General features: G+C 45.4%; 1 protein-coding gene across 1 annotated transcript; it reads right to left on the reverse strand.

Moving 5' to 3' along the window:
* Nucleotides 1-951: 951 nt before the first annotated feature.
* On the reverse strand, nucleotides 952-20,349 carry KIF18B (kinesin family member 18B). The gene is made up of 16 exons (XM_036756931.1): nucleotides 20,264-20,349; nucleotides 14,639-14,968; nucleotides 12,780-12,937; nucleotides 11,855-11,959; nucleotides 11,471-11,581; nucleotides 11,177-11,374; nucleotides 10,688-10,864; nucleotides 10,277-10,351; nucleotides 10,079-10,191; nucleotides 9,522-9,717; nucleotides 8,584-8,672; nucleotides 5,925-6,127; nucleotides 5,047-5,572; nucleotides 2,221-2,310; nucleotides 1,628-1,731; nucleotides 952-1,408 (listed from the first exon to the last, which is right to left on the reverse strand). Exons 1-16 carry the CDS (start codon nucleotides 20,322-20,324, stop codon nucleotides 1,281-1,283), a joined length of 2,664 nt encoding a protein of 887 aa, XP_036612826.1. The 5' UTR covers nucleotides 20,325-20,349; the 3' UTR covers nucleotides 952-1,280.
* Nucleotides 20,350-24,847: the final 4,498 nt, after the last annotated feature.

Here is a 24,847-nt window from a genome sequence, read left to right on the forward strand (position 1 = left end):
AGGTGGATGAGCAGCCCTGAAAAGGGCTCAGCAAGCCCTCACACCTGAGGTGCTAATCCTTCCTGAATATCCCATATAACCCTTTAATTGGCAAGACATTGGGGCTGAAACTTCCTATAGCCCATGTAGATCTGCAGCTGTTCTCTGTGACTCACAGGTTAAGTTACCCTGAAGCACTGAGCTCAAGTGATTTTCCCATGGTCATGTGGCAGAGGCAGGATTGGAGCCCAAGGTTTTTGGATTCTAAAGTACCAGGCTTCTAGCCATGATGCTTTTTTTTGGTCAAATATTTATCTAATACCTCTTACATGCAAATTTGCTGGAAATGAAATAACCCATCCTTCCTCTCAATGTGCTCATAATCTAGTCTGTTTTCAAGTTGACCCTTCTCTGTTATTCTATCACTTACTGAGAACAGCTGGTCTGTCTGTAGTGCCCTATGCTGGGTAGGGATGTGGGGAGAGGTGTTTAAAAATGAACTGTCTACTAAATATTGATAATAGCTTTTTGCGGTGGCCAAGAATTGGAAATTGAAGGAATGCCCACCAGCTGGGGAATGGCTAAACAAGTTGTGGTCTACGATGGTGACGGAACACTATTGTGCTATAAGAAATGACAAGCAGGGTGGTTTCAGAAAAACCTGAGAAGTCTTATATGAACTGATGCAAAGTGAAGTCAGCAGGTATTGTAAGGATGATCAACTGTGAAAGATGACTCTGATGAAGATAATTACAAAAGACCCATGATGAAAAATGCTGTTCACTTCCAGAGAGAACTGAGGAACTGAAGGCAGACTGAAGCATACCTTTTCTTGTCTGTGTTTCCAACATAGCTAATATGGCAATGTTGTGTATGACTTCACAGGTATGATTGATATCAAATTGCTTGCCTTCTCAAGGACGGGAGAGGAGCTGGAGGGAGGGAAAGAATTTGGAACTCAAAATTTTTAGAAATCAATGTTAAAAATATTTTTATATGGAGAAATATTTAACAAGATAAAACTCTGTTGGACAAAAAAGTTTACGGTCTATTTAAGGAGGGAGAACATACATACATAGGAAAGAACACTTTGATACATGTATGTGAATGTAAGTACAAGCTGATTACAGCAAGAGCATGGGAGAGGAAGAGAAGGCAGGGTCAAGTAATCAGATGGAGTTAATTAGGAAGGTGTGCTAGATGAGGAGTTGAATTGTCAGTTGATAAAGAAGTAGAGAACACCAAGACAAACACGGGGCAGATGGAGCCAAGGTGATAAGCACAGAAGACGAATGCCACTCTCAGGACCCCTTGATGATGGCTTTGCCGGTGCTGGGCCGGACACCAGTGTGTGGGGCTGCTCCAAAGCCCGGCACCGTGTCCTTCCTGTTCCTCTGGCTGCCCATCCATCGGGGGCTGGAGGAGGGCTCTGGGGAGGAAAGAAGACAATTACAGAGGGCCTCTGTTCCAGGTCTTCCACCTCCATTTTTATTTATCAGCTCTCTTCTTACGGTCCTTTTAAGTACTTGGAGATTTTCATTTATGGAACTTCGAGATGAAGGACAGGGCTTTCACTGACTTTTTCCACCCTTCATCTGGTACTTACTGACCTTAGTTAAACCTCCCTACCCTCTCTCCCACCAGTTACCTGGGATAGCAAGGAAACCCCCTGGCTTTTTCATGCTGCTGGTGTGAAGTCTGGCGATTCGACTCCGGCCCTGGGGGGCAGCCAGTGTACAGGAGGCTGAGGACCTGATGAAAAAAGGAAACGCAAAGGTCAGAGATGTCACTCTTTCTCCACTAAAATGAGGACTGAAAATCCCCACAAGACATTAGCCCAGCTTAACACTGAGTCCTGGGAAGGTGGGGGGGGGGGAGGGGGAGGATAACTAGCTACTACTAGAAACTTCACAGAATCAGTGAAGGAGTGATGCTGTCCAGTCATTGGATTCAGTCAGTTATGATTCAGATGGAATGTCCTAGCCATAAAGAGAGTGACTAATCAGCCAGAAGAATATTGATGCTCAGCAACCCGACCTTGTTTGAACATCAAATAGTGGGGAAAAGCCTGAACAAGGAATGGACACACATAACTGGCCCTGAGAATCCCATATGCATACAGGAGCTTGGCTGTCTGCCAAACAAGGTGCTCCAGGGGTAGAGTTCAGTAAGAATTTAGTTCAGATATCAGAGCCGGCAGGGCACATTGTTCCTGGGACCCCAGTTCTAACTCCTCCTTACCTCAAAGCGTGTCTCCTCTTGAGGGCAGAGCCACCATGAAGGGAAGCTGCTGGCTTGGAACCCTTCGTGGTGAATACTGGCATGGGCCCCCTGAAGGAAAAAGGAAGGCCAAGATCCTCAGATCAGAAAGGAGAATAAAGGGCTGAGCAGTTTCTTCCTTCTTGTCCATGCCCCTGCCCTAGTGCTCCCTGGGTGGGAGAGGGGACTAGATGACCTCTAAGGTCCCTTTCAACTAAGATGCTCTGATTCCCTTCTCTGCCTTCACTCTTTGCTGACAGCTGAGTGGCAGACCCATTCTGGGAGAACATCCAGATGTCAGCTTCTGACACGTCCTGGGAACTGCAGCTCAGAAAACCTTTGCGCTTGCCCATCTCCAAGGTTAGCTTCTGATGCAGTTAGTGCTAGAGCTGGGGGTTGGGGTGCTGAGGCAGGATAAATGTTGTCACTGTTTGAGGGCCCCAAATTATCCCGTCACTTCCTACTAGACTGAACAATCTTGGGATGCCTCAAAAACCAATCTGATCTGGGTGCTGCTCACTGGCTGAGCAGACGCCCCATTGTCTGGGTGTTGGGGGAGAGGGGAATGTCCCTTGCATTCCCACTGAAAAAAATCAGCTGAATAACTTTTGCTGGAGAGTGTGAAATTCCCCTCACCCTGCCTGTATATGGGGGGATGGAATTGGAAAAGGAAAATGGCAGTTGTGGCAGGGGTCATGAGAGAAAGAGTATGGTATATCGGGAAGAGCACCTGAAGGTCTGAATTCAAGTCCTGACAACAGTACTTCCTAGCTGCATGACCCCAGAGAAGATGCTTACCCTCACCAAATGTCAGTTCCCTTATCAGTAAAAGATGGGTGATTAGGGTTGTCCCATTGATCTCACAGAGTAGTAAGGAGAGCACCTCAGGGTGACACAGAAATGTGAACTATTGCTGGCAAGAGTAAAAACAGGAAAGGCCTGGTGGAAGGTGCTGGCCGGGTTCCAAAGGTTTCAAAGAAGTCTGCTAAAAGGGCCAGGTTGGTTTCCCGAGTTCTCCTTCCAGATTTCTGTTTCAGCTCCACACTGCCTGTCCCCACCCTCCCCTTCCCCGTCCTAAGTCGGGGCTCCATAAGTCACCCAAGGGAATAATTAGAAACTTGTTCTTGGCCAAGGGCTTTGAGACTCTGGCAGCAATGGTCTTGCTGCTTGAAAGAAAAGAAGCTGCTAGGGAGACTGATCCCTCTAGCACACCCTGGTGTCCCGAGCCTGGGGAACAGAACAAACTATGATGAAAGGGAAACCTGGCAGCAAGTTTCCAAGATGAGCCTGCTCCTTACTTCCGGTTGTAGAATCACAGGATCTCAGAGTCGGACATAACCCTAGATGCCATCTAGTCCTGTGTGTTGCTGAACAAGACTTTATCACACACCTGCCAAGCTGGTGGCCTCTCCTTTGCAGAAGGACCTCAAATGGGATCTTCCCAAGGAAACCCAGTTCATTTTTTGGATAGTTCCGATTATTAGAGGAAGGTTTTCTTTACATCAAACAGAAATCTGCCTCCCTGCAATTCCCACTTACTGCTCCTAAGTTTGTACTTTCAGACTAGGGACAGCAGAACAAGTGGAACGCCTTTCACACAACAGCCCCTCTACATGCTTAAGCAGAATGATCACACCTGTTCTAAATGTTCTATTTTCCAGGCTAAATGGCTCCATCAAATGCTCCAGGTAACAGGATCACATAAGGCTACCACCCATCTGGCCCCCTCTCTCCTCCAGATGCTCTCCAGCTTCTTCAGGCCTTTCCTACGATAGGACACCCAGAACTGAACAGAACACTCTGGCTGCAGCTTTCTCAGGGCTGAGGACAGCTCTGCTGTCACCTTGTTAGTCCTGATGCTAGTCTTCCGCTTCTCTGAACGCAGTCCAGAATCACAGCAGTTTTTCTGCGTGTCTTAGCACAATGTTGACTCCTACTGAGCTTGCAATACCCTCAGATCTTTTCCCAGTGAATTCCAATCTGGCCCTATACTGTGAAGCTGATTTTTTGAAACCAAGCATTTAATATTTTATACTTAAGTCTTATATTAAATTTCACCTTAGTGGCTTTGGCCCAATGTTCTACCCTGTGAAGATCTTTTTGGATCCTGACTCTAATCCAGTGTTAGCTATCCCTCCGAGGTTGGTGTCATCTGCAAATTTAATAAGCACGCCACCTCTATCTTCATCCAGGCCATGGACAACTATGTTAAATGGCACCAGGCCAAGTGGAGATCCTTGGAGCACTCTAGTAGATACCTCCCTCCCAGTTAACATCAAAGCATTAATGACTACTCTGTGGTTACAGCCATTTAATCAGTTCTAAACACTCCCAACTGTACTATTTCGTAACCCTAAACCATACTGACAGAATTCCTCGATCTACCAACGTAGAATGCTTGTTCAAAATGGAAATGAGAGTAGTCTGGCATGACCTGTTCTTGATGGAGCCTCCTTATGATCACTGATTCCTCCTCTAGACATTGACTAACCATTCCTTTAATTAAGCCTTCTAGAATTTTGCTAAGAATTGAAATCAAGTTGGCTGGCCTGGACACAGTTTGTAGACTTGTTTTCAAAAATTACATTTGTTCTCTATAGTCTTGTAAAACCTTCTTCCTCTGTCCTCCATAAGCTCTCAAAAATCACTCAACAAACACATCTGCCAGGTTTTTCAGTGCCATAGGATGAAGCTCTTCTGGGCCTGGTACCTTCAGCTCAAACCTTTCCTTTTCTACCCACTGAACATCCCTAACCCTTGTGCTTTTGGCACAGGTGGACAGAAGGGACAGGAAGAAAAGAGGCCTACCTGGGGATGAAGGGTTTATCCATCCTGTTCAAGGCAGCAGGGGCATTCTCCCAGCTGAGAAATTCAGAGGCAGTGGACTTCAAGGGCGGCCCCTCAGACAGGTCAAAGGTGGCATTGAGGTCTCGGGTAGGTAGACTGAGAGGAGTAGAGCAGTTCTGCAGAGTGGATGGGCCCAGGGGCACCCGGCTTTTGACAACAGTAGCTGAACAAAGGTGGGGAAAGGGGCTAGTGGAGGCAACCTCCATCTTAGGGGTGCTGAGTCCTGGGGAAGGCCCTGCCTGGGGCAGAGAATCTTTCCCTGCATGGGGCAATGACTTCCTTTGCCGTTTGGCCTCCAGTTTAGAGGAAGAGTGGCTGTTCAGTTCAGGTGAGCTTGACTCCTCTGATCCCCTCCTCCTCTTCCTCCTTGGAGCCTGAGAGCTTTGGGGTGAGAGAGCTGAAAAAGGTGGGAGTCCCAGCATGGGCAAAAGCCCACTCAGACGTCTTGCCATGGTTCGTGTTGTTGGGCCAGAATATGTTGGAGGTGCTAGACATAGGGAAGAGAGAAGTTCAGAGTTGGAGCAGAACTTGAGCTCAAGCAGGGCAAGGAAGAGTCTGGAGGACAAGGGGAGGAACACAACAAGGACCAAAGAGCGATGCATGTCTAAATATCTCCCCTCCCCAGCCCTGAGATCCTTCTAGGCCCAGGCAGGGGATGTTTTTAAATGCTTTTATTTGACTACAGCTAAACCCATGACCACATTTTTAATTTCCCCCAACTCAGGGCTCAGCTTTCCTCCCTAGTGCTTCACTTGCTGCTCCGGCCACACGCGAAGGCACCCAGTCCTTCTTTACAGACAAGGTGAGGCAGAGGCCTGGGCTTCTGAGATGATACTCACTTGATTCTGGAGATAGCTCCTGGGACAAAGGTATCCCTCTAGCGGGGCTGGGAGCATCAGCTACCTCCCCCCGTGACGTCTTCTCATCTTGAACCAGCCGTTGCACTGCCTCAAACTCCAAGACCATGTCTGGTGTCAGGAGATTAGCTTCTCTGAGAAGAGCATATTGCCTCTGGGCCACATGCAGCACCATCAGGGCTAGCCTGGTGGTGAAAGGAAGGGTTATATCATTCCCCCTAACCCTAGCCTGGGTTATTGATGAGAAAGGAAACCTCAGACCTGTCCCATTCAACTGCTTTCTACTTGCCAGCCAAGAATTTCCAAGTGAGGCCAAGAAAACGACACGTCTTGGTCTCCTAGACTGACCACTAATTTGCTTTGCTATAGACCTCAGCTCCTTCCTTACCATGCCTCACCTTTTCCTTTGGCCAAGCCTATGAACTCAGTGAGGACGAAGTAACTCCTACTGCTCATTATGAGGCACTGCACGTAGCAAGGATTTTACATGACAAAGATACAGGTGTGCCTCGCTTTATGAAACAGGTAACAGGTATGGCCCTGTACAAGCGGGTTTGCAGTAAATCCTACTTTAAATACATTAAAGGGTTTGGTTGTTTAAGGGAAATCATGAGAATGGGTGGATTATTAATTTTTTAAAGTTATACTGTTAGCTGCCAAACTTCCTTAAAGTGATGCACAGCCATAATGGTACTATGCATGACTTCTCAGTTAGCTGGATGGGGTTTTATCCATGGCAAATATTTTTTCTAGAGATGATTTCCACATATTACACTATACTCTTCTGAGACACCACCTTTGACATCAAATAGTTCAGGGACAGCCTGAGCAACATATCACTTTGAAGGTAAAACTGCTTTGAAACACGAACACATACGAGTATGTGCTTGGGACGGACTATATATGTCTAGTATCTAAGGACCAGGCTAGCTGAGTTTGGAGAGGCTCATCCTTAGGGTGGCCACTCGGGACTGAGTTTTGGGGGGGCAGAGCAGAGTATTTGGAATAAATTAGTTTGGAATGTGGTACAGTGGGAAGGGCATGGGGAAAGGATAACAATCTCAGCCTTGACACTAACTGACTGTGTGACCCTGAGAAAGTCTTGTTTTGTCTCTGAATCTTAATTTCTACATCTGTAAGTTAGGGGGATTAAATTAGATGGCCTTTTGAGGTCTTCTCCATCTCTGAAATGTCATAATTTTATATTCTTAAAAACAAAATGACTAAAAAGTTAAACTTATTCAGGTTCCCTCTCTCTCTTCTGATTTATATACATCATCTTCTCCATTAGAATGGAGAACTAACTGCTTGGTGATTAGTTGACTGAAAAACTAGAACAATCCCTTCCCCTTATCTACAATTTTTACTTTCTATGGGCTTTTGTGCCTCTCATTTCATTTTGTCCTCTTATTAGCTCTGGGAGGTAGCTATGACGGGGATTATTCTCTCCCCACTACAGATGAAGAAACTGAAACATACTCGGAAGGACCTAAAGACAGGATGTGACTTGTCTACAGTTCTCTCGGCAGCTTAGTTGCAGAGACAGAATTAGAACCCAAGGCTGTCTCTACTAGAGTACACCAATCAGGTAAAGTATCCTATTGGCAAGTACTTGGAATTCTCTGTGTAGTGTGGAGGGCTGGGGGGCTCAGAGAAAGAAGGCTGAGGGAGGCATCCTGCCAATTCGTCCCTCCCTCTCCTGAGACCCTGCAGAGCTGACAGCAGGAGACAGATAATGAGCCACTGATTATTCAGACTGCAGTGCTTTTTGCTGACTTGGGAACAGACACTCCCCAATAAGAAATAAAATTAAACAGGCCCTTCTGTCCAGAAGCTTTAAATACACGGCCGAGCATGAAGCATGTTGGGAGGGGTTGGCAGCAGGGAAGCCAAGTGGCACAGGATTGACGCACAGGAGGCCAGCCACATAGCCATGATCCTCACAAAAGGGAATCGTGGCACACATAATTCAAACCTGCTTTGATTTGGGACTGTTTTGTATTTACGCTTAAACAAAAAACTCTAGATATCTGAGGAATCCAAAGCCAATCCAAGCCCAGTCATGAAGCCACAGGGTGAACACCTCAATCAGGAGGAACTAAAAAGTTGTCCATCTCTGCTCCACGTTGAAAACGGATGCCAACACTTCCCAGCCCTCAAAGCCAAGTGCCCGGAGTGAGGAGGACCTGAGTTCAAATCCCGTCTCAGACACTTACTAGCTGTGCGACCCTGGGCTTAACCCCAACGGCCACCTCTCCCCAATAAAAACCAAAACCAAAACCAAACCGAGTACTAGCCTAAGCAGAACTGTCCTTGATCTAAACCTGCTATCTTTCTGGTTCATACCTTCCCAGGAGACAGAGAGAAAATGCAGTGTTTAGATTACGGAAGCCCTCTCCTTTTAGCACAGGAGACATCTCCTGCTGGCTGCAGGATCCGTGGAAGAGTGAACACAAATAAAGATGGTGAGATGTAAACAGAGTAGGTGACAATATCAACATGAAATAGAGTACGACCTGCCTCAGATAACTAACAACGTGGATAATCCAGAGTTACGTGAATGGGATCCTGCCAAGTCTTCCCTTTGCCTGTACCATCCCTTCCATTTTAAATCCTAGGGTAGATTTAAAGAGAGACCTACCTCTTGGCCTTGCCTTTCTCCACCTCTGGGGGTGCAATGCTACCCGATCCTGGCACAGGCTCTAGGGATGGGACAGGAGGCTGCGGCACCTGATGTAAGACAAGGAGTTACAAACACACAGGGAGCCTATGATACCTTTCCCCTTCAAGCTGTCTCTTACCCATTAATCAAGCGACTCCTGAAACTCCACCCCTAGCCTCCCTAGACTGATCAGAGCCCAATCTAGATACTGAGCAAGATTATTTTGCAAACTCCCTCAGTTACTCATTCTACTCTCTACCCATTAGATATTTACTCTTGAGCTATAGACAACGTAAATATAGCAGCCTGGCTTTGTTGTATGTTGGCCCTTTGTATAGGACTGTACTAGTGTCTCCTTAGACTGTAAGACTCTGAAGGGCAGTCTTACATCTCTGAAGCCTCTTTTCTTTCCTTTTTTTTAATTAAATTTTTTCAATTAAAAAAAAATCTATTTTCTCTCCCTTCCACCATTAAAAACAAAACAATGACAAACCCTAAAACTCTTACAAGAAATTTGCTTAGTCAAGCAGAACAAATTCCTACATTGGCCATGTCCCAAAAGTTCTGGCTCCAATCTGTACCTTGAGTTCTATGTAATCTCTTAATATAAGTCAGCCCAGGACCATACACCAATAGGCCCCCAGGGGAGCTTTTGTGAGGATGCTGACATTGACTTGTCCTGGGATAGAAAGAATGGCACGTCAAACCTTGCCTTGTTCCTATACCCTCTGTCAAGAGGCCCAGATGTCCTTAAATAACCCAAGCTTGCTCTAAAGTAATCTCGTTAAGGGGACTTTAGACCTGAGGGATCCTCTCAGCACCTGGGAAAAAGAGGATGGAGGAATCTCTCCCAATGTCACAGAAGCTCTTGCCAATTGACCCGCCACTCAATTCTCTCAGCTGAGCTTCAGAAATACCTTTTTCATTGTGCTTTCATCCCTCTCTTTCTTGGGTTCCTGTGCTTGAGAACTGAGAAGGGGCTTCATCACCTCTTTATTCTCCACTTGGGTCTCCATTTTCTCCTCTTGGGGAGTTCCAGGGTTTGAGTAGAGCTCAGGAGAGCAGGACTGATGAGGCTGATGACTCAGTGAGAGTGAGTCAGGAAGGCTGAGGCTGAGAGGGAAACAAAGGCTAAAATGAGAAGCAAGGAAGATGGAGAATGGAGAAGGAGATAAAGCTAAGCTCCCTGGCACCAGGGTAGCATCCAATGACCACTGATGGGCCTTGCTTAACCAACGGGCACTAGCCATGGTTCTGTAGAAGGAAGATGACTATTTTCTTATTCAAGGGACACTGAAATCCTACGATCTGAAGTTCAGTATGTGCCAAAAACCTGAGGACCGGGCTGCACCCTTAGCCATGAATAGAATCCTAGTTGCACAGATACTAGGGAAAAGGGTGAGAAGGACTTGAAAAATGTCTCAGCTTTCCCTCTTCCCACCTCAGACAAGGACTGGAGAGGGAGGATGCTTACCTTGGCTGCAGAGGGCTAGTGCAGAGAGATGGCTTGGGCAGCCCCAAGAGCTCCTGGGGGGTGGTCCTTGCTCCTGCTTCATAGACCTGGAGCTTTTCCCGCAGGGCGGCCACCTAGAACACAAGCACCCCTTCGGCTCTGTAAGGATTCCCCTCCCTCCCACCAGACCCAGGCGCCCTGAAGCCCCCAGACCTTTACCTCGGCCTGAAGCTGCTGGCAGATGGTGGCATATTGGCTGATGTGACAGTTCAAGCTAATTACGTTGCTCTTGAGCTGGGCAGAGGGAAGCTTGGGTTACATACACGAGAGCAGTCACCCCCTCCTCCCCCTCCCCCCACCCCCAGCTACCTCACAGTTTGGTTATTTGCTCTTGGGTTTCTGTCACCACGTCTTGGGTACAAACCCTCTCTACTTCCCGACACACTGGGATTTCCATAAGGCAGAAGACTCTATGTTCTTAATGAGTCTTGAAGCTCTACTCATCCTTCCCTCGCCTGTCTCAAACTAACACTCTTAATCTGGGGCCCTCACTGCACAGTATCTCTGCGCTCCATACCCCTCTATCGACAATGACCTCTGCCTGCCCCCGTCTGCTGGGCAGGTACCCACCGAGAGCTTGATCTCCTTTGCCCGGTCAGCATACTTGAGGGTGTTGTAGGTGTCCTCGTAGGCCAGGGCTGAGGGACTGACAGCAGCTATCATCACCGTTCGGCAGTTCCCTCCTATCGAGTCCTTTAGCAAACGGGTCAGCTTGCTGTCTCGGTATGGCACATGGGACTTCCGGCCCTTTGAGGAAGCAGGAGGAGACATGTGTGTACATACGTGACACAGGGTGGCCAAGCCAAATGAACTCTCTGGTTCTGAGCAAGAAGCAGCATCTGAGAAAGATCAGTGCTCAGGCCTAGACTATAGGAGACCTGCAGCTTCTCCCCTTGCCCGTCTAAGCCCCAAACTCAGCAAAAGAGCAGCCAGGGAAGGCAAGTATGCTTGTCAGGGTCAGATGCCAGCTCTCCCACCCTCCACCTAAACCACCCCAGCACTCCCACGTTCAGTTCTCACATCCATTCACCTTATGAAGACAGGGCACCTGGGGGTTACCTTTGCATCTGCCAAAGCATTGAGAACATTGATGAGTGCCAGCAGTGAACGGTTGATGTTGGCACCCTCCCGAAGCCGCTCTCCAGTGGCATGGGTGTTTGATGCCCTCTCTGAGCCTGCCAGATCAATTAGGCTCATCTTGGCAACCTGTAGGGTCTGGGTCAGTCCTGGCACACAGTCCTGCTGCTTCACATAGATCTAGAGGAGTCAACAAAACAAAAGGTGGGTGGAATGACCAGGGTGGCAGGGAAGCAAAGGAAGCCAGATCCCTGCCCAAAACCCCAAGCCTCTCACCTGAAAGACTGCATGTGAGCGAGAGGAAGTGGCATTGGCATCGGTGGGGTGCTGCTTACGATTCTGGTTCCCTCTAGTCAACATCTCCAGAAGCTGTTCAGCTGAAGTTGGCTAAGGAAATAGTACTCAGAAAGGGTTTGCAATATTGGCACAACCAGGTCCCTGGTCTCTACCTGAATACCTGACTAGCTCACTAGCCCCAGGACTCCTCCTGACCAGCATGGGGATGTTCCTTGGGCCCATTCCCCTTTTTGAAACCTGTGGTATCCCCAGATAGTCTTCTAACTAGTCCTTAGCAGGAAAAAATTGAAAGGGGAAGGCAAGAGTTAGGATTTCCCAAGAGAGATGGGACTGATTTTTCCCATCTGCGCCCTAATATCAAACCTGATGGAAGGAGAGTCCCTGAACCACAACACCCTTGTCCGGATCCTCTCGGATAGCTAGAGCGCCCTTGGGATCTAGGAGATCATAGATCTGCTCATTGTACACCTGAAAAGAAAAAAAGACCAAGTGGATGGGGAATCAGGGGTCATAGTACGTATGTATGAATGCAACCAAGTAGGTAGGACGGCGTGGGGGGTGTTTCTGCCTGAGTTGTTAGAAAGAGTGAGGATTAAGAATGAGCTAAAAAAGATCACTTTAACCAGCTCTGGATAGGGTGCTTTATAGATATTAAGAGAAGTTAACCCTTTCATAGTTTTGCATCTTATAGAAATAGGATAGGGGAGAATGGAGGGCAATAGATGAACTTATGTTACCAGTAGACAGTGAGGAAAACGGAGGTTGGGGTCCAAAGAAGGAAGAGGAACTTGGCTCTGGTCCTCTAGAAAGTCAGTGACAGATATGGAACCTGAATTCAGGTTTTCTGCCTCCTACATGTGGCCTCCTTGTGATTAGAAGAGAGGGGAAATGTCTACCTCCTTGTTCAGAGGCATCAGCATTTATCTTGGTACTCAGACTGCCTCATTTCCCAAGAAAATAGAAAGGGCAGTGGAAGTGATTAGGAGAAGTGGAACTGGATAAATGTCTACAATGCCAGATGAGACTTTAAGTGTTAAAGCATGCTTGTACTTATCAGTGAGTCTTTCCCACACGGCTCCCTCCACCTGCCTTTGAGCCCCTCAGCCCCAACCACTGTCCACTACTCCCACTGCCTACCCATTCAAGCCATCTACCGAGTCAGTTGTGAGGCAGGATGGCTTGGCCAACAGGGATGGGGAAGGCCTGATTTAGGAAGGGTAGAAAGAAGTCTAGTTAGGACTCTAGTTTTCTTCTTAAGTTTGGGGGTAATAGGGAGGGGCTACCGTACCTCCTGGTAGCTGATGAGAACCTCATAGCGTTTCTCCTGCCGGCGGGCTTCTAGACGCCGATAAAGCTCCATCATGGTCAGGTACATGATGCCAGGGTCGGCCTCTCCTCCCAGCATGGTGTGTGTCTTCCCTGCTCCTGTGGCTCCATAGGCGAACACTGCAGGGAACAATGAGAGAGGCCAGCAGAGTAAGGGCCAGTCCTCCCCCGTTCTCTGTACAGGAAAAGGTACAATGTTCTGAGCCTTTCCATAAGCCAGTCTCCTTGCTCAGAAGTCTTCCTTCCACTACGATGGAACAGAACCATAAACAAAGTCCCTATGCAGGGAAAGCTCTGTGTTGGGAACTAGGAAGAGAAACAAAAAATGCAAAGCTTCTGCTTTCAGACTCCCTGTCAAACGGATGAAACTGAACATGGTCTGTGGCAGTGGTCTCCAAATTTGAGCAGGCACTTCCAATATGTGTGGATGGACTTATTTATACCTAGTAATTCTGTACAGATAATTATGTGCAATATAAAACTTACACAAATAGAAACGTAGAAAGAACAAGATAAAGATAAAACAATATTTAGTCCTAGAGTTAACAGGGAGCCGTTCGAGTTTGAGTAGCAGAGTGATACAGTGAGAAAAATCACTTTAGCAGCTGTGTAGAAGATGGACTGGAGGGGTAGGACTTGAGACAAGGAAACCTGAAATAGGAGGCTACTTCAATAGTCCCTGTGAGAGGTGATGAGGGCCTGAACAAGGGTGGTGGCTTTGGGAGCAGAGAAAAGGGGACAGACACAAGAGGTATTGTGGAGGTATAAATTACAAGATTTGGTAACTGACTGGACATATGGAGTGGGTGAGAGGAGTTGAGAATGACACCAAGGCTTCATATCAATAAAGTTCAGTGGAAAGTGTGCTGGATATGAAGTCAGAGGTCCAAGGTTTGAAACCTGGGTCTGCCATTTCCTAGCTTCGTGACTTTGGGCAAGTCTATGGGACTCTGTTTCTTAATCTATAAAATGACAGGCTTGGACGAGATGGCCCTCTAACATCTCTTCCAACTCCACATCTATGATCCAATCAACCTGGGAACCTGGAAGAATGAGGGTACCTCTACAGTAACAAGAAAGCTCAGAAGAGTAGATTTGGAAGAAATATAATGTAATGAGATCTATGATGCTTATCAATCAATAAACATTAGGCACCTACTATGTGCCAGGCATTGTGCTAAGTGCTTTGCCAGCTTATCCTGTCTGACTCACTCTTTCCCACGAAAAATTAAAATGGATGGAGGCAGGGCCTCCATACTGACCACTGCCCTGGCTTGCAAAGTACTGCCTGATGAGAAACAGCTGCTCTTCATGGATTACCTGGATCACCACGAGGAGATTTGGGGGAAGAGTGTGGGGATATCAGTAAGGGGAGAAGAGGCATGGTCCACAGAGAATTTTGCTTGCACAGCTGGTATGGGTGCCAGGGTTGCAGTCAAGTTGCGACCTTGGATGCCTGGTTACAGCCATCGGAGGTCAGCAGCAGGGAGGGATGGAGCAGGGGAGTGTTCAGTGATCGTAGGTGAAGAGGATAGGATAGTGTTGGAGACAAGCCCAACATTGGCTATCATAGGGAGAGTGGGATGCGAACCATTTTCTTTCCTATTGGTTAATCATACACTCTTCCCTTGGGGCCATGCCACAGCCCCCACTCTAAAGACTACTCCTGTAATAGACAGAAACAATCCCTTTTTCTCTCAAGAAATGGATAAACAAATATAATTAATATAGTAAAAACTGTGTACACTTTCACTATATCTCTCCCCACCCCCAGACCTACTATCAGGCTCTATACACAATATTGCCTGGTTGACTCCTCACCTGAGCAGTTATAACCCTGAAGAACCCCATCCAGGATACTGTGGGTGGTGTGCTGGAACACCTCCTGTTGGGTGGCTGTCTCGGCAAAAACTCGGTCAAAGACAAACTTCAAATCTTTGCCCTTTTTCTTGGGACCATCCTGGACGCTTCCTCCCCACTTCAGGCCCAGGAAACCACCATCTGGCTCCTCAGGGTCAAACACCAGCACTTTCCCATCCACCACCTGAACCACAGGCCTTCGATGGCTCTCCAATTCCTTTGGAGTAGGGGGCCTCACTCGGACCACTACCTTCACTGTGCTGTCCTCCTCTGCCATTACCATGACAGTCCCTAGAAAGGAACAGGATAAAGATGAAGATTAGGTCCCTTCCAGCTCCAAATCTAAAATTCTGCGATCAAATTACATCTCCAGGTATGAACCAGGAAAACGCTCTGCTCCCTCCCCCTTCCAAACAGCTTACCACTCAGGGACCCCCCATGATTCTCCCAAGTGTTTGTTGACTTACTCAGTTCTGACTCTTCGATACCTCAATCTGGCCTTTTGGCCCTGGCCTGGTCGATGTGTTTGTAATTCTCCACACATAGCTTGTTTATTTCCCCCCCATGCCTCTAGCTGGATTGCCCTTTCCCTCATCATGATGAACCCTTCTCTCTTCAGAATCTGGCTTCAAACTCGCCTCCTCAAGGAAAAATTCTTTGACTAATTCAACCCCACGTGGATCAATCATTTACCCTGAGGCTGTGGTGCACTCAATACCCACTTTGTACTATATGATTTTACACTTGTTGGTATGTTGGCTTGAGCTATTCTTAAATAATTTTGTATATGTGCCGTCTGGGTCACACAGTCAGCGGCTGCTGGGCTGAGACTACAACCCTGACTTCTTTGCACTATGCTTTGTCTTCATTATCTTCTTTATCTGCCTCACCGTCGTCATTAGCAGTTTGTGTGGCTCAGGAACAGATTCCTGGAAGAATTCCTGCCTCTGCCACCCCACCACCCACCTGCCTCCAGTTCCCTGAGTAAGGCACAGCTAGACTGTAAGCAATTTGGGGTACAAGAAATAGGCTTTCTATTTTTCTTCCATTGCCACCCCCATACCATCTAGTAAACATCTCTACAGACAGCACTAAAGAAAACAGTCTCAAATATTCCATTCACTTCAAAAAGCATTTAAATGGCGCTACATGCAAAGCACTGTGCTAGACCTAGAGATACAGAAACAAAACGGAAAACGGTCCCTCCCATTTCTGAGGGATCACACAATTGAGTGTGACTATAAGTCCCTTGAGAACTTATACTTCTGTTTCTCCATATTCTCTCCCCTGGAGAGCATAGATGACAACAGGAAAGCATCAAGGGGCTTAACTCAAAGAATATAGCATTGACTGGGGTATGAGTAGGGGTAGTGGGTGGAGGAGAGAATAGGGAGATGTTCCAGGGGTCTATGCCTGAGTGAAATCATTATAAGGCAATAAAGCAGTACTGTATAGTGGAAAGTATATGCAACTTGGGAGTGGTGAGAGTTCTAGTCTCAACTCTGCTGCTAAAAAGTTGTGTGATTTTGAGCAAGTTACTTAACTTCTCTGGGCCTCAATTGTCTCATCTTTAAAATGAGGAGGTCAGATTCAAAAAAATCTATTTGGCTCTAAGGTGTTATGATGATTTTTCTTATTGTGTAGATAGATAGGAGGGGCACTGACACTGTGGATAGAGTGCTGGGCCCTGGAGTCAGGAAGACAAGTCTTCCTGGGCTGAAATCCAAACTCAGAGACACTCACTAGCTGTGTGATCCTGGGCAAGTCACTTAACCCTGTTTGCCTCAGTCCTCATCTGTAAAGTGATCTAGAGAAGGAAATGGCAAACCACCCCAGTATCTTTGCCAAGAAAACCCCAAATGGGGTCAGAATTGGACACAACTGAAAAACAAAAAGAGATAGGAAGTCTGAGTTACAGAGAGAAGAACTTGGTCAACCAAGTTTGCTCAGGTCACAAAGTGAGACTCGGACCCAGGCTTCTGCCTACATTTTCATTCTAACCCCTAGAGTTCATCTGTTAAAGTGTAGAGAATAGAAGATCATTAAGTTGGAAGGGGCTTCTGAGACTACCAAGAATCCCTTCTACAACAGTCCTAACAAAGGTGGACCAGTATCTGCTTCTATACTCCTAATTAGGGGGCCCTCACTACCTCCCGAGATAACAGCCCAGCATTCAATATGGACAGCTCAATCGTTCTTTACTTTGAAGTAAGTGTGCATCTCTGCAGCTTCTACCCGCTGCTCCTGGTTTTACCCTCTGGGTCAAACAGAATAAATCCAACTCCTCATCTACTTCATATATTTGAACAGAGCTTCTAAGTCTTCTCTTTTCCAAGCTAAACATGCTCAGTTCCTTCAACCAATCTTCACATGTTTTCCAGTCCTCTTATCACCTGGTTGCCCTCCTCTGCACATGCTCCAGCCTCTTTCCTAATATTCACTACCCAGAACTGAACACAGCATTCCAGACACATCCTGACCAAAGTCATGTTTTTCTTCATTGCTTATTTTATGTGGTTATGAGAGCAGGTAGATCATGATTTTAAACATCTCCTCCCCCAAATGAAGGTGGCAACACCCAATAACAGCAACCCTTTTGTATAGTTCAGTTCCCTACCTAGCAGATAGGCTATAGTATGCTAAACATTACACCCTTGACATACCACATTCCCAACACATATCCTAATTAACAATGTTCTTTCATTCCTATAATTCCATTCCTTTCCTGTCACATGATATACTAGAAAAGACACGTCTGGCTCAAATGGGTTAAGAACCACTGAGGCTATGTCCACTTGGGATAGGATGGGCTGTGCCTATTTCAGCTATCCACATGTCATATCACAGCTAAAAAGGTGCCACACTGCTACCAAATTACACGCTCAAGGAATTAAAATGGACATAGTAACTGAGCGTCAGTAACCTTTATGATCCCTGTCCACCTCTTTACTGCTTCCCAAGGGGCTAGGAAATAGTCTGCTTGCCTAATGAGATATTTTTCCTCTCCCTGGGACAGAGCTGTGGATATGACAATTTGTGTTGCTGTAGACAAGCCTAGGTCTTCATCCTTAATCTATATCTAACTGGGGGGTGGGGGTGTCCTGACAAGCCACCTCACTAAGGGACATCAGTTTTCCTCTCCCCGAGGCAGGGAGGACAGCTCCTATTCCCTCTTTCCCCAGGGGGACTGTAAAGATTAATGAGAGCATGTTTGCCAAGACTGCTTTCATCTGAAACTGGAAAGAATATCTGAGCCCAAAGCGCCGGGAAGATGCTACAGTCATGTCTCATTTCTACCCCGGAGCAGCTCATTAAAACCTGGAGGCCAGCAAGCTGCAGAGACAGGAAAGGAAAGCCAGAGACACAGGTCATTTTCAGGATCATGATCTCTTCCAAGCCTCCAATTGATCCAAAATGTATTCCTTTTCTTGACAGTCTTGGCAGTGGGAAAAGCACTGGATTTGGAGTCAGACAACCTAGATTTGAATCCTGGCTCTGCCACTTACTACCTCTATGATCTTGGACAAATCACTTCCCCTCTTCTGAAAAATGAAGGGTTTGGACTAGATGGTCTCTGAGGTGCCATCCCCTTACAAATTCTATGATTCCATGAACCTTCACTGTTCTATGGGAAACTGACAACCATTCTTGCTCAACTTGAGGTCACGAAAGCACTCTTTTCCTGTTTATAAAGATACTATGAAAGGAAAGGGAAGACAAAGGGGACAAGGGAAGGGAGATCAGTCACAAAGAAGGATGAAGCACTTTGCCCCCAGAACCTTCAAAGTTAGGAAGAAAAAGATGTACAGACTTTCCCCAGGACCTACTTTATAGGAGCTCTTTAAAAGGTTTCTTTATGTACATTATCTCATCGATCCCTTTCCTCATCCAGTCTAGTCAAACTTCTAGTCATCCAGGTAGGAAACCTCAAAGTTATCCTTAACTCCTCATTCCAAATATCCAATCAATCGCCAAGTCTTGTAGAATCCACCTCCACATCAGCTCTTGGAACCATCCCCAGTTACCCTCATCACGTTTTACCTGGCTACTGCAATAGCCCCCAAACTGTTGCCTTTGTGTACCCCTCCGCCCATCTTTACAAACCCTCCCCTTCCTAATCCATCCGCTACACAGTGGCCAAACTGATATTCCTAAATGAGCACAAGTCTATGTCACTTCCCTACTCAACAAACTCCAGTGGCTCCTAATTGCTTCTAGGATCAAGTACAAACTCCTTTGGCATTTAAAGTCCTTTACAACCTGGTCCCAAACTACTTTCAAAGCTTCATTAAATATCACTCCACTTCATGCACCTGACAGACTAGCCAAATGCCCTTGTCACTGTCCTTTATGTATTACATTGTCTCCCTTCTCTATATCTTTGTACTGGCTGCTCTCCCAAGGAGTATTCCCTCCTCGCCTCCTCTTAGAATTCCTTCAAAGTTCAGCTTAAGCCCCACCTTCTATATGAAGCCTTTCTTGATTCCCCCCAACTGCTAATATTCTCCCTCCTACCTTTTCTTTAATTACTTCATATATATATTTATATTTATCCTGTATATATTTATATCCACACATACGGTCTCCTCTATTAGCACATAAGCTCCTTGGGAGTAGTTTCATTTTTCAAATTTGTATTCCCAGCATCTGTGTGGCTGACACATAGTGGGTGCTTAATAAATGCTTGTTGATTGATTCTTCCTCCCCCAATTTAGGGCTCTCCCCATTACTAAATCAATAAAAATTTACTAAGAGCCTACTACGCATCAGGCACTGTGTTAAGAGCTGCGGATACAAAGAAAGGCAAAAGACAGTCCCAGGCCCCGAAGTAGCTCACTGTCTAAAGGAGGAGACGACAAGCAAACAACTATGCAGAAACATACTTATAAGTGTGATAAATTGGAAATAATCAACACAGTGAAGACAGTAGCATTAAGCAGATCAGGAGAGGCTTCCAGAGGGAGGCAGGATTTTATTTTGTATATACTTTTAAAAGTTCTTGTTCTCTCTCCCAACAAAATGCAAACTCCCTGAGGTAGGGATTGTTTCTTGTCCCCTCAAAGCCTGGCATACATTAGGTGTTTAATAAATAAAATGCTAGCTGATTTGGGAATCACATCCCTCCCCAACCAGATGTGACCTTATTCCAATGCTTCCTCTGGGCAGTGTCAGTTTCACTTATACCTTGTAGATTACAGTAGGAAGATGTAGTTTCAACCACTCTCATGCAGATCGTGGTTGATCATAGACTAAGGGCTGGGAGCGTCCTCAGAGGCCAACTAGTCATCCCCTTACAGATGAAGAAACTGAGGCCCAGAGAGGATACAGTGACAACCTCCAGGACACACAGCAAGATTTGAACCCAGATGTTCCGATTCCAGAACCATGGCGGGGAGGGCGGAGAGAAATGCTCCCTCATCCAGATGTGCCCAGAGGACCTGCTCCTCCCTCCACCTCTCCGTCCCCCCGAAGTGTCAGGGTGGGGGAGGGGAACGGCCGGACCTGTCAGCTCTCCAGACTGTATCTCGAGCCACAGAGACTCGGGAGCCGGTCTGGGGCCCGCGGGGCGGCTCGGGGTCTTCTTACCCTTGGTCGGTCCCACGCCGCGGTGGCCTCCGCTGCCCTGGTCCTGTTCAGATTCGAACATATACCTCCCCCACTTCCCCTCCCCGCCCCCCACCACCCCTACCGCTCGCGCTCAAGGTCTAACTTCCTCCCCCTATCCCCACCCGGCCACTGGCGCCAACCGCCACTTCCGCCCTCGGCCAGCCCTTTCAAACAAGCCGGGCTCCGTGCTATCGCTCTTCTCATTGGTTACTTCTCAAGACTCTGATTGGGTCACTTCGGACCAATAGAAACAGACTCCTTAAAGCCGCAGGCGCTTCGTTTTCCCCCTCTCCCCCAAGTCCTAGTCCTCCTCTACACATGCGCAAAACTTGTGTTTTCTTTTAGGCTTGCTGGAAGTTGTAGTCTCTGAAAGACGACCAAGGCGAGCGTACAACTCAAAGGAGGGTGATGCAAAATTTTCTAAATTGTGAGGGAAGTTCCTTGGGGGCGCAGAGCAATGGCCAAAAATGTTGGATGGTCTCCAGGGCAGCTCCTGCATAAATACAGCCATTTAAAAAAAATGAAAACAAAGTTCAAATCAAAGTCACCAAAAGCGAGACTCGCGGGTTAAATTGTCCTCAAGTGACCGTGAATGCCGCGCAGCAATCATTTAACCCGGCATGCACAAACGAGGTCAGCTCTGAGTTCAGATTGGAGCCTGGGTAGAATGTCAATGCCCACCTCGATGCAGGGGAGTCGAGCCACCGTCCCTGGCATTTCAGGTAGACTGAGGACACAGAAGAATGATGAACTGCTAGCTGCATTGGAATACCGAGGATGTAAACTTGAAGTTAGACCTTGGTGTGGAAGGTGAAAAATACCATAATATCCCTGGATTTCTCAATGACGTTAATTTTGAAAGCCTTGTAGTATTTTTTGCATGACTCTTCTAATTGGTGAAGAAAATGAGAATAACTCGATTCTGGGTGCCTGGGTGAGGGGAAGGGTTGAAGAAGAGAGACATTCAGTTCTGTTTCAGAGCGGGCACTTGTGGTTCCATACTGTCTTCAGGAGCAACTCCAGGAAGGAGAGTGAAGGCAGCCCTGTAGGCAAAGCTATTGTTCAGTCGTGTCTGACTTCCTGACCCCACACCAGCCCTTCTATCCCCCACTCTCTCTCAAAGTCTGCCCAAATTCATATTTGTTGCTTCCATGACATCATCTATCCATCTCATCCTCCACCATTCCCTTTTCCTTTTGCATTCAATCTTTCCCAACATCAGGGTCTTTTCTAGTGAGTCCTGTCTTCTTATTACGTGGCCCAAGTATTTAAGCTTCAGCTTCACTATTTGACCTTCCAATGAATAGTCTAAATTAATTTCTCTAAGTATTGATTGGTTTGATTTCCTTGACATCCAAGGGACTCTCAAAAGGCTTCTCCAGCACCACAATTTGAAAGCGTTGATTCCATGGCACTCACCTTTCCTTATATAGTCCAACTCTCGGCTATACATTGCTACTGGAAAAAATCATAGCTCTGAATGTCTGGACTTTTTTTTCTGAAAGGTGATACCCCTGATCTTTAGTATGCTGTCCAGATTTGCCGTAGCTTTCCTTCTAAGGAGCAAGGGTCTTTTAATTTCGTGACTGCAGTCTCTGTCAGCACTGATCTTTTGAGTCCAGAACATAAAATCGGTCACTGCTTCTGTTTTTTTCTCCCTCTGTTTGCCAGGAAGTGATGGGACCAGTTGTCAAGATTTTAGGTTTTTTATGTTAAACTTCAAGCCAGCTTTTGTATTCTCTTCTTTCATCCTCAAGAAGTTTCTTAATTCTTCTTCACTTTCTGCCTCAGAGTGGTATCATCAGCATATCTGAGACTTGATATTTCTCCTGGCAATCTTAATTCTGTCTTTTGATTTGTCCAGCCTGGCATTTCACATGATGTACTCTGCTTATAAGTTAAATAAATAAGGTGATAATATATGGCCTTATCCAATCTTAAACCAATCAGTTGTTCCATGTTCATTTCTAACTGTTGCTTCTTGACCCACATACAGGTTCCTAAGGAGACACATAAGATCATCTAGTTCTCCTGTCACCTTGAGGACTTGTCACATGTTGTTGTGATCGAAGGCTTTAGTGTAGTCAATGAAACAAAAGTAGATGTTTTTTCTGGAACTCCCTTGCTTTCACCACAATCCATCAAATGTTGGCAATTTGGTCTCTAGTTCCTCAGCCTCTTCAAAAACCAGCCTGCTCTTTTGTTAATTCTTAGGTCACATATTGCTGAAGCCTAGCTGGCAGAATCTTTTTATTTTTATCATCATCATTATTATTGTTATTGATTTTGAATTTAAATACATAAAGACAAAAAAGAGAACGTTTCCATGTACACAGCACAACATGAGAAGAAGATTCAACACAAAACCATGCATTTCTATTTCACACTGTGTACTTATTTTGAAAAATTATATAAGTACTACACATCGTTTTCAAAGCTACCCTGCCTTTCTGTGCTTCCTTCTAAGTTTATTTTTGTTCTCTGTTGTGCACTTAAAAAAATTTTTTTCTGCCTCCGTCCCCACCCCACCTTAGAGAGGGCTACCATTAGACACAAATATGTAAGTATAGCTTGCAAAATCTTTAAACATAACCTTGTTGGCATGTGAAATGAGTGCGACTGATAATTTGCACATTCCTTGGCATTGGCCTTCTTTAGGATTGGGATATAAACTGATATTTTCCAATCCAGTTGCCACTGTTGAGTTTTCCAAATTTGCTGGCATATTGAATTCAGCACTTTAACAGTATCTCCTTTTAGGATTTTAAATGGCTCGGCTGGAATTTCATCACTGCCACTAGCCTTATTGTTAGCAATGCTTCCTAAGGTTCACTTGACTTCATTCTCCAGGACCTCTGGCTCTAGATCAGTAACCACACTATTGTGGTTATTGGTGATGTTAAGATCTTTCTTGTATAGTTCTTTTGTGTATTCTTGCCACCTCTTCTTAATCTCTTCTGCTTCTGTTTAGTCCCTATGATTTTTGTGTTTTGTCATGCCAATTTTTGCACGACCCTTTGAGAGCTCAAATTTTCTAAAAGATATTTCTTATCTTTCCCATCCTATTGTTTTCTTTTACTACTTTGCATTGGTCATTTAAGAAAACTTTCTTATATTTCCTTGCTATTTATTCTTTGGAATTCTGCATTCAGTTGGGTATATCTTTCCCTTTCTCCTTTACCTTTTGCTTTCCTTCTTTCCTCAGCTATTCGTAAAGCCTTATCAGACAGCTATTTTGCTTTCTTGCTCTTCTTTTTCTTTGAGATGTTTTTGTTGCTGCCTCCTGCACAATATTACAAACCTCTGTCCATAGTTCTTCAGACACTCTATCTACCAGATCTAATTCCTTAAATCTATTCTTCACTTCCACTTCATATTCATAGGGCATGTTATTTAGGTCATACCTATACAGTCTGATGGTTTTCCCCTGCTTTCTTCAATTGAAGTCCAAATTTTGCAATAAGAAACTCATGATCTGAGCAACAGTTAGCTCTAGGTCTTGTTCTAACTGGAGCTTCTCTACCTTTTGGCTGCAAAGTATAAAATCAATCTGATTTCTATATTGACCATCTGGTGATGAAGAGATAATGGGCAAGAAAGTAGCTTTTTAAACCTAAATGGACCCTAGACCAACAGTGTTAAGAGGAGTGAAAAGATATCATTCTAGTTTGGTACCTCTCTCAGAGAATAGAGAGGCCAACTGGCCTCATGGCCTCTTTCCTGTTCCCAAGGCAGGAATTACAGTTTTCCTTGGAGAGAGGTAAGGAAGATACCAGAGATAACTCAAGCCACCTGTCTATACAATTAGACATCCCATGTTACTATATACATATCTTAGATGAGTGACACGCCCCCCAATTAGATTTTTTAAATTGTCTCTAATTTTAGAAAATAAAATATTGTCCATTCACAATGGATAAATATATAACCTGTTTAAATAGAAAAATCTCCATTAGATTTTTGGAACTAATATACACAAGGATATTAGAAATATTAGTCTAAATAGCAGAAATATAGTACATGAAGTATGCATGCGGAATACATTAACTGCACAAGAGACTTTATGGAGGGAATGAGATACTAAGCAAAACCAATTTTTTTTTCAAAACCATACTCGTGGCATCAAAAGGATTGTTTGCATGACATAAGGCTATTTACAGAATTGTTAAGTATAAAAGTCTCATTTGATAGAAGAAACAGTGGTATGCCCTGTAGCTATCAATATGGTCTAAACAATGCTTGATGAATCATATGAAAAGGAGTTTGATTGGCTCCACATTTAAATAATATGGTGTGAAGCAGAATTGATCATATATCTAAAGATCTTTGCCATCAATTATGTGAAAAACTAAAACCTATTTTGGGTTGAAGCAGATGAAGCAATGATTCTAGTTAGTTATAATTACATATGAGATCTATTGTTGAAACTAACGCTAGCAGAGATTGATGACTCTGCAAACCTATTGATGATACTCCCACGACAATATAAATTTTCAGCTGAATTGAATTTTAGTGAAAATTTTATGACATAGGAGAATTGTACTGAACTGTACAATGTCAGGA

The sequence above is a fragment of the Trichosurus vulpecula genome, chromosome 4, assembly GCF_011100635.1.
Source record: "Trichosurus vulpecula isolate mTriVul1 chromosome 4, mTriVul1.pri, whole genome shotgun sequence".
In the NCBI taxonomy this organism is placed as follows: Eukaryota; Metazoa; Chordata; class Mammalia; order Diprotodontia; family Phalangeridae; genus Trichosurus; species Trichosurus vulpecula.